At 38.7% G+C, this 17,896-nt stretch overlaps 2 protein-coding genes across 2 annotated transcripts in view; one reads left to right on the top strand and one right to left on the bottom strand.

The window, feature by feature from the left end:
• Positions 1-1,916: 1,916 nt before the first annotated feature.
• SPATA1 (spermatogenesis associated 1) overlaps positions 1,917-17,896 on the bottom strand; it is a 70,053-nt gene continuing 54,073 nt past the window's right edge. Inside the window, exon 11 of the mRNA XM_019647762.1 lies at positions 1,917-3,783. Within this exon, the coding sequence (XP_019503307.1) occupies positions 3,637-3,783 (147 nt within the window). The 3' untranslated portion in view covers positions 1,917-3,636. The remainder of the gene's footprint in view (positions 3,784-17,896) is intronic.
• Positions 15,101-17,896, top strand: part of CTBS (chitobiase) — a 27,173-nt gene continuing 24,377 nt past the window's right edge. The window contains exon 1 of the mRNA XM_019647702.1: positions 15,101-15,300. Coding sequence (XP_019503247.1) covers positions 15,101-15,300 — 200 coding nt within the window. The remainder of the gene's footprint in view (positions 15,301-17,896) is intronic.

Below are 17,896 nucleotides of genomic sequence, written 5' to 3'. Positions count from 1 at the left end.
ATTGAAGAACAAAAGGACAGCAACTTGTCTGTTCCCCTTCCCCCAATTCCCCAGCACTGTTCCCATCCCCCCAATTACCCAATTAAAAAAAAAATCTTTAAAAAAAAAAAAAAGAAAAGAAAGAAAAAAACTATTAAAATTACGCTGATGGTAACCACTTTAGCACCTCTTGTAAATGCAGAAGTCAAACTTGACTTGGGTTCATCTTTTGTTATCGGTATATGTTGGGTATTACAATTTTAATAGATTTTTTTCTTTCTTAAAATGTGTATACATTTTTGGCACTCTCTGTATAGTCATATTTACTAAACTATTATTTTTATAATTAAGTTTTATAGTCATATTAGCTATTAAAATTTTTTTGGATTGACTTTATTTACTACTGCCTAAGTGAGAGTAAACATAATCATTCTCATTATAAACTAATTTGAAAAGGTAATTTTCCAATTAATAAACACACACCAATAACTATTAAATTTTAAGACTATTTAAAACAGAAAATTATGGGGGCCAGCCAAGTGGCTCAGTTGGTTAAGAGTGCGAGCTCTGAGCAACAGGGTCACCGATTCAATTCCCACATGGGCCAGTGTGCTGAGCTCGAGCTGAGCTGCCGCTGAGCCACCAACAGGTGGCAGGATGGCTCAGCTGGTGAGAGCACATGCTCCTAACAAGCTTGTTGGTTGGACTCTGGCATGGGATGGTGGGCTACGCCCACCTGCAACTAAGATTGGACACAGCACCTTGAGCTGAGCAGCCTCAAGCTGCCTATGGGCAGCCAGATGGCCACTGGACTTGGGAGCTGAGCTTGCTGCGCCCTCCACAACTAAGATTGAAGGACAACAACTTGGCTGTTCCCCTTCCCCAATTCCCTAATAAAATCTTTAAAAAATAAAAAGAGAAGAGAAAAAACTGAAAATTATGAAATACACACTGTCAAATAATATGTAATAGATTTGAAACCATCAAAAATATCCAAATAATCACCATGTTGCCTTTATACATGTACATCTAGTATTCTCTGAAACCCTTTGTAATACACACATGTAAGTGAAAAAATATAAACCTAATGATTTACATAAAACATTGCCAAGGAGAACAAAGGTTAAACAAATCTGTTCAAATAAATATTTAAAGTCTTAGACAAATAAAAGTTTTAAATTAACATACCTAATTGAAGTGGTAAAGGTGTATTAATTTTGTTCTGTGTCAGTTAAGCTTTTCTGGAATTGCTTATTTTCTCATCTATAAAAATAATTATCTTTCAAATATAAACTTCATTTTACTCTTTTAAAATTACATAATTGTCATTTAAATATTGGTTTGGTTTTTTTTTTAGCTGTTTTAAATGTTTCTCTCATTTTCCTTCAGTGCCTTCACTCCCACTGGATTACTATGGTAAATATAGAGGGTGCCAAAAAAAAATGTATATGCATTTTAAAAAAGGAAAAAACTGTATGAAAATTATGCTGATCATAACCACTTTGAGCACCTCATGGAATTGCAGAAGTCAAATGTGAGTTGTATTCATCTTTTGTTATCAGTATATATTGAGTATTACAATTTTTATACAGTTTTTTTCCTGGCACCCCCTGTATATCAGTCAAAAGTCATATTGAATAACCATGCTATTTACTGCCAGATAAACTATCAAATAATTTCATTGATTAGTTATATACAGTTGTGATACAATTAAACTGTTCTAAAAAACCAGAGTGAAAAAAAATTCTTTTGCTAAAGCTTCAAAATTTGTTCTCAAGTGTGAAGAAATAGCACACACACACACACACACACACACACACACACACACGCACACACACACACACCAAAAAATTCAAAAAAAACAAAATCGCAAAAACCTTAATTCTCAACCCTTAGAAACTGAACAGGCACTCAAGTAATATACCAGTGTTATTCTGAAGAAAAAAAAAAGTGTTATTCGGTGGCTAGCACTCTTCTAAGTGGATTAACCTCTTTGATTCTTTCAAAAATTTTATTGAGGCAGATACTATCACTATCCCCATTTTACAGCTGAGGTAACAGCGATGCCTCGAAGTTCAGTAACTCACTCCAGGTATAAAACTAGCAAGCGGCACAGCCAGGATTCAAACTCAAACCATCTGGTGCCAGAACCCTTACTATTCCATGTGTTGTCTGTGGACCAGAAGCTTTCGCATCACCTGGGACCTTCTTAGGGCTGAAGAATCTCAGGCTTCACTCCAGACCTATTGACTTAGATCCTGCGAACTTCCAAAGAATCCCCATGTGATCGCATATTAAACTTAGAGGCGCTACTTATGCTATCGTACCTTGAATATGCTTGCAACAGGCTCAGGCTAGGTTTTCTGCCTCCTAGTTCTGAATCTCATAGGTAAGTTTTGGGCAAATTATTCACAAATCAGTAATACATACTATGTGCCAATCAGGCACTATGGTTAAAAGTAGGATTCTTTTTCCCCAGTCTGTAAGCTGAAAACTTGGTGTGTTTTTTTTCCTATTAGTGTTTCCTGTTTTTGTACTAATTATTCTAATACGGGTTCAAACCATTCATAAGTGACATTTATAAGGTTAAAATATACAAAGATGGTAAGAGGTAATGTGCAGGCTTTCCAGAAGAAAAGAGCATCGAAAGAGTCATAGCTGAAGGCGCTGGGGCATTTCTATTACTCCCTTTTCCCACCCAATTTTGTACACATTTCCCATTTTGCTCTCTCCTTTTTTTGTATACACACTTTTCATTCATCAAATGAATAAATTTTTTGAGTGCATACTGTATAACTGCTAAATGCTCACATTTTGTTAAAATTTGTTTTTTGTCCTTTTCCTTTTCTGTATTTTATTTTAAGCTTATCAGTGCTTAGAGCTTAGCCAGGGCTCAGCCATTAGAATGCTGCTAGAAAAAAGAATCTGGAACTGTGCTGTGCAGGACAGTAGCCAATTGCCACATGCAGCTGTTTGCATTAAATTAACTGCAATTTAAAATTCAGTTCCTTAGTCACCCAGCAAGGTACATTTCAGGTGCTCGGTATCCTTATTTGGCTAGTGGCTGCCATATCTGCCAGAGCAGGTATGGGACATTTCCATAATCGCTGAAAGTTCTCTTGGACAGTGCTGATTCCAGAAAGGGGTCATTATTCTGTGTCATAAAGCTATTTCTGATAAAGAGGTGAATTGAGAGCATTCAAATATATATATATATAAAACGCATATATATATGTGTATGTGTATATATATATATATGTGTGTGTGTGTGTGTGTGTGTGTGTGTGTGTGTGTGTATAAATAATCAGAGACAATAAGATAATCGCCCGAGAGAGGGGAAAAAAATTCCATGGGAGATCAGAGGACTTAGTGGTTTGTCAGGCATATTTACAAATGATTGCAATACATGAAAACCACTTCTTTTAAATATTTTAGGGAGACTTTATACTGATTCACAGGGTCCTTTTGTTTTAATTTTTACGGGAATTTTCCTAAATTTTACTTTGGCCTTGTTATAAGATGCATCTTTTCAGGATTTACTTGTTGTTATTGAATTTTTTTCACTCGTGATCTGTTTTGTTAAGGGAACACTTTTAAGATGGTCAATCCTTACTACCTTTATGCTATTGACACCCGAAGTTAAAACACCAAAATATTCTATTTCAGGATAAATGTTATAACCTGATTAGGAGAAATGCAAATTACCTTAACTTCTATGATGAGATTCATTTTGTCTGCATCCAATTTTCTCTTAAGTTGGTCAATTGAATGCTGTACCTCAGTGATCTGGATTATAAGATAATTCTGTGTGAGATATATAAAGATGTCTTTACTAAGGATAACATATATACATTTTTATTTTTAACTGTCTTACTAATATAAACTGCAATGTGATTATAAATATCAAAAAGCAAATCATGAAAATAACCTATTCCATGAAATAAACTTATTGCTTTGGAGTAAATTATTATTGATCTCTTGATTTCTTACATTTGAGGGGCCACTTTCTCTCTGTTCTACTACCATTATTCATGTATTATAAAAATAAACAGATATTTGTAAAAGTTACCATTAAATTAGTACTAAAAAAAGGCAATAAGTACTACTATGAAAAGAATATGCTGGGTTTAAGATATTATTCATAGCAAGGCTTTAGAAATTGGCACAATTCTTCATTAGAATAACATTAAAATATTTAATAATGAAATAGTATATTTTATATAAGAAAACTTTTTTAATATAAGAGAACCTATTTAATATAAGAAGTCTTTTTGGTTACTTTTGTTCAAAAAGTTTATGAGGTATAATGGTCACCAAATAAATTATTTAGAATTTTAAACTGCCTTTGTGAAAAAACATTATTGCAAATTGAACTTGATAAAATAGTAGAACCAAAAGTATCAGCTATGCTACAAAAAAAAAGTATCAGCTAATATGGGCAAATCGTTGCTTGCGCCTATTAGGATTTTACATTAAATTTATCTAAAATGGTAAACTTTTAATCATAGAAACTGAGAACATATTGGTGGTTGCCAGGGATGGTGGGTGGAGAAAATCGGCGAAGGGACCAAAAGGCACAAATTTCTAATTGTTATATAAATAAGTTTGGGGAATATAATGTACAGCATAGTATCTAATTTAAAATACTGTATTGTATATTTGAAAGTTAAAAGAGATTAGATCTTAAAAGTTCTCATTACAAACAAAAAGTGTAACTGTGAGGTGATTGATGGTAACTTGATATATTGTGGTAATCATTTCACAGTATATAATTATATCAAATCATTGTGTTGTACACTTTAAATTAATACAACATTATGTCATTTATATCTCAATAAAATTGGGAAAATACAAAAGAATGAACTTTTAATGTTTCAATATGTCTTAAGTTAAAACCATGCTTTTAATGGTAATTACCATAAGATCTTTTTTTGGATAAGTGGGATCAATCAATAAAGTTAAACTGAAAAGTGGCCTCTGGAATTTGTTCTTTAAATATGTGGTAGAATTACTCGACGAAAATATAAACTTCAAGTGTCACAGTTTTCAACATTCAAGACTATCTCAAAAAAATCAATTGATGAAAATTAAACATAATTTAATAATTTCTTTAGAAAGTCAATACCTGATTCCGTGGGTGTTATTAACCCCCACACACACTAAAAAAGAGAAGTGTGTTCTTGCCCCTCCGTATTGCATCACGTGTTCTTGCCCCTCCGTATTGCATCACGTGTTAATCTCTTCCCCATAAAATCAGAGGAAGTGACCCTGGCCTCAGGTACAGATTTGATCCTAATTGGTCTAAGTCAGCACATAGCACTCTCTGGTAACCATCATTAGTACACGGTGGGCCTGGTTAAGGCCCCACCAGGCAAAAGGGAAAGTTTTATATGTTCCATGCAACTGGGAGAGGTTCTCTCTGGGTATGGAGGGAGACAGCCCTACTTGCCATTGGCAGCTCTATTGCTACCATGAGGGGAAGCAGTCTTATAATGAATCCAACACTTGAAAATAATAGGGAGGAAATATTACAAGCACTTAAGCCCTTACAGACATCATTAAGATGCTGATTGTATCTCCTTAGCAACCATTACATGAGATCATGAATTTTCTTATTTAAACCAGGTTAAATCAAGGTCTTGCTACTTGTGTTCCTAGCATCCAAAATATAATACTAACAATGAAATGGCATATACTGTATCTTGAATAGAACTTCTCTAGTAAAATGTAAACACTTTTAGTAGCACCTTAGAGTCTGTGATGTTTGCCAAATTCTTTGGTCTCATTTTGATCTCCCTGGCTTCAAGTTGCATAAGCAATTTTTTATAGTAAAGTTCCAAATCTTCTCGAAGTTTTGTTAAAACCTCCTCCAATGATGCTGTGACTTTCTTTGTTTCCAAGTGCTTTTTCTTCCAACCATCATAGGCTATAAAAAAAAAAAAAGCAAAGGCTATAGTTTGAGTCTGATTAAAGGATTAAACTTTTCAACCTGGAAAGGACCCTAGAGTTAATTTAGACCCGCCTACTCCCCTCTTTTTCCTTCCTTACATGCTGAGGAAATTAGAGCTAAGAGCAAAATGTTTAATAAAAGTCCTTATTACAAATACAGTAAATAGTATAAATTCAGGAACCACAATCAAGTCCTTCTTTAAGCTTGTTATCATTTCTAGAACACCTTTATTAAAAGTACTACCAATAGCAAATGCATATATTTTTATTTTGATTACTTTTACATAATCTGATTTGATTATAGTGATTTATATCACTATAACTGTGAAAGAAAGAGGCATAATATACGTTTTCAGATTTTTCCTTGTTTTTTTAGTTGCCACAATGACTTGTTTTGTGATATCATCTGATTCTGAGTCATCATTCATCAAAATTCTTCCAAATACATCCCCAAAACTGTGTGGGGCAGAATTTCTCAAACCTGAGATCTTTAATTAGAAATTCAACACTGCCAGCCAGGAAATCACTTAGGCAAAATGAGATTCTTCTAAGTACAAACTTAACAGCAACACAAACTACATGCTAGCATACCAGAATTGGTGGTTTTTTTTAAAGATTATCAAAAAAAAAAAAATCAAACCCCACATTAAATTTTATGTGGTGATTTGATTAAAATTATATAACTATATGGAACTTAACTCAAAATTTGACTTTTGCCATGTATCTAATCCTCATGCTCTGTATAGTCTGCATTAACTTACTAACTGGTCTGTCTCTCAGCTTTCATTCTGGCTGGCCCCTCTGCACGCTAGTCCATATAGAAGTCATTCTGATTTTTGTAAAACATATTAAAAATCATGTAAACCTCTAGCTTAAAAATCCTTCAATGGCTTCCCATCTTAATGAGAATAAAATCCAAACTCCTGAATTGGCCTCTGTCCCTTGCTGAACTTTTGATTTTGTCTCCCTCTCCATTCCTGCTTATTTATCACACTCCAACCACACTGGCCTTGTTTCAGGGCTAAGACCACACGCTCATTCTATCTCAGGACCTTGACATTTCATGTCCTGCTGCTCTGACTGTTTTTCCCTATCTGTTTACATGCCCGCCTCCTTATTAATTAAATTGTAACGATATCTCCACAGAAATGGTGTCCTTGGAACCACCAGCTAAAGCACCTCTCCTGCCCCATCACTCTATATTATGCTCTTTTAAATGATGCTCTTCTCAGCTCTAATCAGTAGCTGATATTGTCTTTTTTGCTTATTGTCTGTTACCTTCGCCCCCTCCATTTTAGAAGCAAGCTCTAAAGGGCAGGGCCACTTTTTTCTTATTTACTGCTGTATCCTCAGCTTTTAAAAAAATGCTGGCATTGAAGCACATAGTAGGCTCCATAAATATTTGATGGCTGATACATTCTTTATCTGGAAACATTCCTGTTGAAGTCGAAAGTGACTGATCATTCTCATTTTATAGAAAGAAAGATGAGGCACAAAGGAGAAATTCCTTGCCTAAGTAAAAGACTGATCTGGTATTAGAATCCTGGCGCTGTGATTTCTAGTCCATCACTCAAATTTGTCTGATACAATTACTTGTTTCACATTACAACAAGGCTAGCATTGCTATCACTTCCGCGATGCACTTTAATATTAGGAGGTAGAACCTTCAGAAATATCTCCTGATGGTGGCCGTAACCTTCAGGCAGTTCTAGTACTGAAACAATAATTTTGCTGTAAATTGAGAATCCTAAACCAGTTAATTCCACATAAACCTTTTACCCTTATAATTCTCAAGTACAACCCAAAATACAGGCCTCTCAAATCATTTAACATCTCGCAAACCATTATCCTATACTTTCTCCACCCTGGCTCATTTTTTCCATTTCCACCAGTCCCAACAACAACGTTTCTAACTCTATTGTAAGAAAACTACCTACTTTCCCTAGTTAAGTCTCTCATTCATTCATTCATTCATTCATTCATTCATTCATTCATTCAGGTCAGCAAAGCAGACAGACATCCTAACAAATTCAGCACCTAGGGCAGACTGAGGGACTCACAGAAGGCTTCTAGAGGAAGTGATATGTAACCTGAAATGAATGATTAGTAGGAGATAGGCAGGTGAACGGGGAAGAAGGGGACAGAAGGGGGAGGTAGGACAGGCAGATGCAGATGGAGGGAAAAGCGTGCCTGAGGCCTGCAGTCAAGAGGAGGCACGCTTCAGATTCTAGCACATCTTCCTGGAAGGCTTTCTTGATCACTTCACCTAATTTCAGTGTCCTTCTCCTGTGTTCCTATGCACAGAGCTCTGTGATGCCTTTACCATGGTGTTCATCAGGATGTATCATTACTGCTCAACTGGGTTATCATTTCCCCAGCGGGCTGTAAGCTCTCAGGACAGTGACAAGAGCGTGTCTGCCTATCTGCATCTCCTCAGCCCCTAGAACAGTGGTTAAATTCAGTAGGCGCTTAATAAATACTTATTCAGTGAATGGATGGAACAACGAAGAAATAAATAAATGAATGTCACATAAAAATATTTGAATTTTAGTAAAAAATACCCTATGTAAAGCATGTTATGTATATTGTATGAAATAAAGAGTTCAACTATAATTTCTTGATTTCTGTGTTGAACTTATATCAATAGTGTACCAACTTAAATCATGATAGTAAAATAGTAAATATTAACTATAATTTTATTCTTTATTCCAAAAGCAAACTTCTGTATAAGTTTTTCTTCTGTTGAAAGATATGTAAGCCTTTATTCCTACTTTGTTGTATTATTCTTTTTATAGTTTGTTTTATTTTTTTAATTTATGTGGTCAAGATCCCACAGGATAATGACAGACGCCTAATTTAGAATCTCTCCCAACTAGTATAAAAGGAAGGCAAAGACAATCACCCTAATTACATCTACAGCATATGAGTAACTAGGATACAGATTTTATTCATACTTCGTGTAGTTGGGGGAATAAACACCTGAGACCAGCAGACTGTGCCCAGGAGTCTACATTTGAGCAGTCAGACATGTACTACTTGTTAAAGAGAACTGTAGACACATAACACAGATTATGTCAACCACAGTTAGGCTGGAAGGAGAGAGCCCTCCATGCAGAGCAGAAATACTGAGAGTAAGAATAAGATCTGGTGCATCAGGGGCATTTTCTATTGGGAATCCAAAGAAAGGGGGCTTGTAAAACATAGTGGGCCAGAGATAGTAATCGTGGGAAGACATAGCTTCTGAGAGAGAGCAAAGTGCTCTGGAAGTGAGAGGGCTACGTGGTAAGGAAAAAGACAGTTGCCAAGATAAGAGCTCTGCTGAATTAAATTAGCAGAATAAAACCGGGAAGAAAACAGACCCCTTTCCAAAAAGACCCCATTTATTTTAAAATAAATAAATAAACAACTGCATTTCAGTATATCAACTGAAGAGGGCGCTCATAACCTAAGAAGCAGAAAAGCCACCAAAACACCACTTCCTGTTCCTCTATAAGAACACCTGTTATTACTGATGCTGAAAAATCCAACACAAATGAATGTGTACAAACAACACCTACAAAGTAATCTAGCATCCCACAAGTCACTTTTTAAAAACCCTCAAAATTGAGAGCTAAAACAAAATGAAAAAAACAGCATCTGTAAACTAGAGAAAAACTTAACAACACTCTCTACCTAGATTAAATATAATTAAGCAAGCTGTTGCAGATATTAGTGGACACTATAAATCTAAATTTTAATAACTCAGAATAAAAACTGAAGATGTGAAATGGAAGCCGGCCAAACTGAAGAAAGAAATTAAAGAAAAAATAAAACTTCCTCAAAAGTGAATAAATTAGCAGGTACCCAAGAAGGAACAGATACGACCAGAATTACAGTAAAGATAATAGAGAATAGAAATAAAGCAGCAAAGAATGAAACATAAAGAGAATAGTAAAGTAGAATAAAGTAACAGAAATAAAAGATAAAAAAGATCTAAGATAAGATGGTTGCAGTCCCTGAAGAAGAAAAACAAAACAATGAATGGAGCTGTTGTTTATTTTAGAAAGCATTCTGGAAACAAAAGAAGTCCTGATTTTCATACTGAAAGGGCCCACTATGTGCCCAGAGGAACCTGACCTAGAACTCCCAACTGAGATACAGCCTGGTAACATTATTACACATTAAAGGAATCCTCTGGCCTTTCAGACTGAAATAAGCCAGCTAGTTTACAGAGAAAAGAAAATCAGGGTGGTGTCACACTTTTTAATAGTAACACATAAAACAAGATTTCAGTAAAACAACATTTTAAAGAAACTCAGAGAAAAAAAGGTATAAGCCAAGGATACTAAGAGCTTATCAAACTGTTCAAGTATCCAGGCTCTAGAGCAGGGATTAGCAAACTTCATTGGTCAAGGGCCAGAGAGTAAATAATTTAGGCTTTGGGGGCCACATATGATCACTGCCATATTTCTTCTTTTCCTCAACTCTTTAAAAATGTAAAAAACATTAGTAGGTCGCAGCCTCACAAAACAGCCTGCAGCCATAGTTTGCCCACCCCTGCTCTAGACAACTTTTATAATGTGGAAGAAGTAAGGGGATTTTGTACTGAAAAGCTCTGTCTATTATAAACTGAGCTTAATCCAAGCAAGAGATGATTGAAAAATCTTATGCAAAAGAACTGGCAGTCGGGCTGGCCGAGTGGCGCGATGGTTAAGAACTGGCTTGGGACGTCAGAGGGCCCTGGTTCGGATCCCACATATGAGGGCCAGTGACACTGCCCTCCACGGCTAAGATGCTGAACAACAGCTCGACCTGAAGCTGGACTGCCGTGAGTTGCCGCAACGGCGTCTGCGTAGGCTGCAGCCCCTGTGGCAGTGGGTTGCCATGGGCTACTGTATGTAGCCAGCAGCCAGCGTGAGCAGCCAGCAGCTGCAGTGAGCAGCCGTCCAGAAGCCAGCAACTGATCTGCCTCGCCCTGGAAGAGCACAATGATGGTGCCAACTTGGGCCAGTGAAGCAACGTCCTCCACAACTAGACTGAAGAACAAAATGACAGCAACTTATCTGTTCCCCTTCCCCCAACTCCCCAGCACTGTTCCCATCCCCCCAATTCTCCAATAAAAATCTTAAAAAAATGGTGGCAGCTTTTCAGTTAAAAAAAAAAGAAAGAACTGGCAGTAGGTGTTGAACATACTTAGTTATAGATCTGAGACTAAAACAGAGGTGACAGGGATAAAACTAGAAGCACAGTATATAAATGTTATATTATTTGACAAAGTAGAAATAACACAACTAAAAATACATGAGACAAGAAAGTAGGGGAAAGCGTGATTTTTTTTTATTGCTCTCAATGTAACAGGTAGGAGTCAAAGGTAACTTTAGAGGTAACAAATCAAAAGCAGAAGCATCAATTAAAAAAAAAGAGGACTAAGAATATTAGCATAAATGTATTCGTATAAAGGTATACACTAGAACAAAAATACAACCTTTCTAGGTATCAGGAAGACTGAAAAATGCAAATTAGCCACATAGTAACACCTAATAACTATAACATAAAATAAAATGACAAACCTGACATCAAACATATCAGTCCTATCAATAATGTAAACAGACACAACTCATCTACTAAATAAATGAAAGAGATTTTCAGACTGTCTCACAAAGCAAATCCAATTCTACACTGTATGTAAAACACATACCTAAAACAAAGCAATTCAGAAAGGCTGAATAAAAGCGGGGGAGTTAGATGGGAAATATAAAAAATGTAAAGAAGAAGAAAGCAGAGGTTGCTATGCAGTACTGGAGAATGCAGCCAAAGAAAAGCATTAAATTAGTCAAACAATGACACTTCATAATGCAAATGTGATAATATTAATATTTACATAAAAACAACTTTGCTCCAAATAACACACTGAAATGTAAATAAATCAGAAATCATGGGAGATGTAAGGATAAAAAGCAACACACTAATAATAAGAGATTCTACTATACCACTTTCAGTCTAAGACATAGAAAAAGGATGTGGAAGGAAATAATGATATAGAATAATTAAACAATGTATTCAGCAAGGTACACTATAAACATGGCACAGAAGAGAGAAACATATTTGCAACATAAATAAGCACCAAGGAACTGTCATCTCTTAGAGTATATTAAAAGCTCACATTAATCTGAAATCTATGGCAGACACACTATAGAAATACCTGAAAAGTTACCTCCAAACAAAGCTATCAAAATGGAGTCCATAAAATATAAAATCATGATCTACTTTATGGGTAATCCAAGAAATCAAAATCCAAACCTCAGTGAACTAGCATTAAGCATCCACCAGACTGACAAAAATTTTAAAGCATGAAGACAGCATGTTTTATTAATATCCAGCAACAACAGAGCAATTATTTGCTGAAGATGGCATGCCTCTGCTCCAAAACACACTTAATTACAGCTCTGTGGGGCTCAGAGCTGTGATCCTCCTCCCAGGGTTTGCCTCGGACTCCACACAGCATTCCAATCCACGACACATCAAGCATCACTGGATTAGCTGGACATTCAAACCCAAGTGGCAGCACTACTTGCAAGGCCTCTTGGGTCACCTTGTGAGGTTTCTCTTGCTTTGGGTCCACTCAAAGTTGGCAGCCTTTTAGATTACTTGATTAAAAAAAAAAATTGGAGCAGCACCTCCAAATGTGTTAAATCTCTCTCCAAATTCCAGAGGTCCATCAAGTGACTCCTTCTCAAGGATAGCTGGAGCAAGATACAGAAACCTGTCTTTCACTTCACAGGGCATAACACGTCCCAGACCACGGAACTCTCAGAAATTTCACTGAGTTGGCAGGCTCCTGAATTTTCTTCAGGCTTTTCTCCCACTGTTTAACCAATAAGGTTAGAAAACTTAGATGACTGGAAAAATCTATGGCATAAGTAGAAACTGGTCCTGAAGAAAACAATCAGAATCCCAAATGCCTGAGAGCTACTGAGCTAAAGGTGCAGTGACCAGTGCCCAGTCTTGATGGGAGCACGTGGTTCCTGGAATTCAGGTATGAAGGGAATTGGACTCTAGTTCAGCCTGGAGTTGCTGACATCCCCAATGCCTTCTTTTATCTAGGAGAATCTTAACTCGCCTGAGAGACATCAGTTTAGCTAACAGAACAGGACCCTTTGCCAGTTTATGACTGTGCTTTTTTGCAACACAACTCACGTGCTGACGGGCTGCGTCCAGCATAATTCTGAAGCAGGGGCACCGCCAGCTTACAGGATACAAACACACACGGACACCCCTGTCGTGGAGATGTGTGCAGAAGGCTGCCTTGGGTCTTGCTCCCTATCTTTAAAAACCCCACTGGAGACTTGGGTTCAGTGTCAACAAGGGAGACCAGTCTCTACTCAGGCAGGAGCACAGAGGGCAGGTGAGCAGTTACTGCCCTTGGCCTGGCGTTGGCCTGGCCGATGCTCCACTTGACTTCCTCGGTGACCCTGAGTGCGCAGCTTCCGAGGGACAGGCTCCTGCACACTGAATCCAGAAATGGTCGGTGCTTAACCTGGAAGGCCAATTTCTTTCTAGCTTTTTACCTTTCATTAACCAGTGAGGACAAGCGATATCGCTAGGGCCAAATAGTGGTAAAGACACAAACCCAGGACTAGAATGCAGGTCCTTTGATTCTGTCGAAAATCATAAGTGCTGAAGGGGCAGCTCTGAACCCAACAGAATCATAGTGATGATCAGGATCAACATGCTATGAACCAGGGCTGTCATTCGTAGGACATGTCAGCTCCCTATTAAATTACGTCTGGTTAGTTTATCTGGCCGCTGATGTATGGGGATATGTTTCTGGCTGTGCAAACATGTGGAGCATGTTGAAACATGGAGGTTCTTTTAAGAAGCTAGTATATGTTGTGTACAGAGATACTGAAATGCGGTTTTTCTTAGTAAAATTGCCACCACCACTACCATGGCCTCTATGGTCACCATCTTCATTAGCTTCATGTCAGCATAGCCCATGTGACCATGAAACAATTTCAAACATTTAAATATCAACCAGAATACTGGAGAGTCCTGTGCTGTATCTCGTGTGCTGTGGAAGAAACGAACATTGCAAGGGAGTTGGTACATCAATACTGCTATGGGTTGAATTGTGTCCCCTCAATAGTCATAGGTTGAAGTCCTAACCCCCAGTACCTCAGAATGTGACATTATTTGGAGATAGAGTCTTTATGAAGTTAAAATAAAGTCTTTAGGGTGGGTTCTGATCCAATATGTGTAGTGTCCTTAAACAAAGGAGCAATTTGGAGACAGGCTGGCAGAGCAGGAGAACGTCATGGGAACATGATAATGAGTACCTACAAGCCAAGGAGAAGCCCGAAAGAGATGGATCCTTTTCTCATAGCCCTCGGAAGGAACTGCCCTGCCAGTACCTTAAGCTCTATCCTCTTTCTGTTGTTTAAGCCACTTGGTTTCTGGTACTTTGTTATGGCAGCCCTAACAAACTAATATAGACACTAAATAAAATACTGTGTATATTTCCCAGTAGGGGGACTACAGCAATAAGTCACAAAGATGAGAAACACATGGGCTATGGAAAGAAGACTTCTCAGTTCTGCCTCTGGCGTGTTCTCAAAGCCTGATCATGATGACAGTAGGGAATGGGCACCTTTTCAGTGGTGGTCCTTGCAGACAAAAACTACATTTACAGGTTGCCAACTTGTTTTCAAAATCTAAGTGGAGTGCATCAGGCCACATTGTCTCTGAGTCTTTGTATTCAGGATGGATTGGCTCATATAAGACACAATTTCAAGGGATGAGTGTAAAGTCCTTTCTTAAACAAACTACCTACATGGGTAAAAGATGAAAGAGATCTGGTACAAAATATTGGGTTGTCGGAAAAGTCGTGTCATATTTTTTTCTATGTTTTTCGTTGTAAAAATGCATCATGACTTTTCTGACAACCCAATCCTTCCCGTCAAACAGACATAGCAAAGGGATTTTAGTTGATCATGAATTTACCATGAGCCAAGAGGGATATTTCTGCCCAGGAAGCTACGGATTACCATCAATGCCCAGGAAGCATGAGGCATGGCAGCTCATAGGAGGCAGCAATTCTGCCGTAGGGTGCGCTGGCCAGATCACGCGGGACCTGGAATGTAAACATTCGACTTGCATGTATCCTTAAAGCTCATCAAAAAGAGTTATCGGTGGGATGGTGAAAAGCCTGGAAAGTATGTTATATGAGGAACAGTTGATGAAAACTGATTATTTAGCCAAGAAAAGGAAGGATTTGGGAAACAGAGGAGGAGAAAATAATTGTTGTCCATTTTCAAATACACAAAGGGTAGCGTGTGGGCAAGGGATCATAGTTGTTTTGGAGGTCCACGAGAGAAAGAACCAGGACCAATTAAGGTAAAGATGGACAATCTCAGGCTCAGCTTAGGGAGCTATTTGTAATGATTAGTTTCCTTAAAATAAAATAAGCTGGTCTGCTTAGTTGGGGGCTAGGGGGGCGGTGAGCTTGTTATACTGGAAGACCCATGTAAAGGCTGAACACCATCTCTCACAGGAGGGGAAGACAGGTGTAAGGTGGGACTTTGAGAGCTGGTATTCAAAGGTATGGTAAGAATGGCTCATGCAGATTCCAGAAGCCATCCTGGCCCATGCTGCTAACTTTTGTGGCAGAGTTGTGAGCTATGCCACCTTACTGATGACTGTTCTCTCCATCCCATCAAAACAGTGTATATAGGCTTGTTATCTAATTTCAATGACCGTCTACCCAAAAAGCATTGCTTTGGTTGCTGAAAACGGCCCTGGGAAGCTGTGCTCCTCCATCTGACCTGATAGATACTTGCTCAAAGGCAGGAAGAGATGGGGCTCCCAGGCACCTGCCCAGCCTTAGGCTTGCTGTTCCCAGCTGTGAGATGGAGATTGCAAAGCATACTTGTTATAATCATGGACTTTGAGCCACATTGTCTAAGTTCAAATCCTAGCTCCATGCCTTACTATCTGAGCAAAACTATTATTTAACCTCCAGTGCCCCTTTGTTTGTAAATTAGAGAGGATAGTAATCAAACCTGTCTCATAGGTTGTTGTGAGAATTAAATGAGCAAAGGGATATTACATACTTTGAACAGAGTCCACTGCTACACATTTTATATCCATTTTTAACTTATCTGCCCACGGGCTGACACTTGCATTAAGGTGTTTACTCGAGCTAGCCTCTAAAATTATTTACATACATGTAAATGCCACCAGATTGAAACCTGAGGTGTCCATCCTACCATGCGATAATCAATCCTGAGTAATAAATGAGATTTTAGTTGCAAAACCACCTAAGTTCCGATTAAAGTATCTACTGAGGCAAGCTCCATGCTAAGCTCTAGGGCAGTGTTTCTCACAGTGAGGTCATTAGGTTAGCTGCATCAGCTTTGCCCAGTGCCTTAGGCTATTTGAGCTGCTATAACAAAAAGAACACAGTGCCTGTCAGTTCAAATGGTTGGCTCATACAACAAACATTTATTTCTTACTGTTCTGAAGGCTGGGAAGTCCAAGATCAGAGCACCATCAGATGTGGTGTCTGGTGAGAACACACTTCCTGGACCATGGACAATTATATTCTTGCTGTGTCCTCACATGGCAGAAGGAGGGTGAGAGCTTTCTGGAGCCCCTTTCATTAGGGCACTAATTCCATTCACGAGAGCTCCACCCCTGTGACCTAATCGCCTCCCAAAGGCCCCATCTTCTAACACCATCACATTGGGGGTTAGGATTTCAACATATGAATTTGGGGAGAACACAAACATTTTGTCTACTGCACGTGGGAGCCTTTTAGAAACACAAATATTCTGGCCCCAGCCTGGACTTACTAAATCAGAGATTTGAAGGGCAGCCCAGAAATCTGTGTTTTAACAAGCCCTGCAGGTGATTCTGATGTATGCTAAAGTCAGAGAGCACTCAATTCAGTCGATCTGGGGTGAGGCCCAAGAATGTGCCTTTCTAACTAGTTCCCAGGCAATGCTGATGCTTCAGGTTGGGGACCACACTTGCAAAACCACTGCTCTATAGGCTCTCAGCCTCTTTTAGGGGAGCTAAAACTGGCACACACGAAACAATTAGAGATCAGTTAAGCCTCTGAAATTGTGGGGTGGTGCCTGAGTGCAGCAGGAGAAAGGAAAGCAAAGATGACGGGAACTAGAGTGAAACCAGGAGGCTGAATGGAGAAGGAGTCTCATAAGCAAAGGCCCGCAGGCAGGACAAATGGTCACCATCGGGCTGGAGAGAAGGGCAGACAGGAAGAAATGATTGGTTAGTCCAGATTAGGCCAGTTTGGAAAACTTCGATAGCCAGGCAGAGGAATTTGTATTTGATGCAGGAGTTCTTGCTGCTCTGGAGCAGGAAGGTGACAAGTGGGTGCAGGGTAGTACAAAGGTTACTCTGGGTGAATTTAAAGAGGAAGAGACTGGAACGGAGGCTGCAGCTGGAAAGTTCGGGGGCAGCATGATGTTGCTGCAGTCAGATGGTCAGATAGCCAGGGGCAGAAGCCACGCTTACCACTTCTAGTAACTTGCTCCTAGAGCAAGTCAATTTGTGTGCCTTATCTGTGTTATTTATGATTTCATGGAAAAGGCAAACTACGTGACTTAAGTTTATTACAATGGCACTGAGAATCCTTCCTGTCTTACATGGCCATTACTATGATCTAAAACCAAGGATTTGAATTAGCATGGTAGTAGGTAAAGAAACATTAAAAAAAAATCAATGTGGGGGGCCAGGCGAGTGGCTCAGTTGGTTACGAGTCGTCTTGGGGGTGCGAGCTCTGAGCAGCAGGGCCACCAGTTCGGTTCCCACATGAGCCAGTGACACTGTACCCTCTACAGCTAAGATGGTGAACAACAGCTCGACCTGGAGCTGGGCTGCCGTGAGTGGCTGGCGACGGCGTAGGCTGCAGTGGGGCTGCGGTGGGCTGCTGTGAGCTATCATGAGTGGCCGGCAGCCAGCGAGAACT

This window comes from Hipposideros armiger, unplaced genomic scaffold, assembly GCF_001890085.2.
Source record: "Hipposideros armiger isolate ML-2016 unplaced genomic scaffold, ASM189008v1 scaffold_115, whole genome shotgun sequence".
Taxonomy (NCBI): Eukaryota; Metazoa; Chordata; class Mammalia; order Chiroptera; family Hipposideridae; genus Hipposideros; species Hipposideros armiger.
Note: the sequence above shows the minus strand (reverse complement) of the source record. Positions and strands in the feature narration are given on the sequence as shown.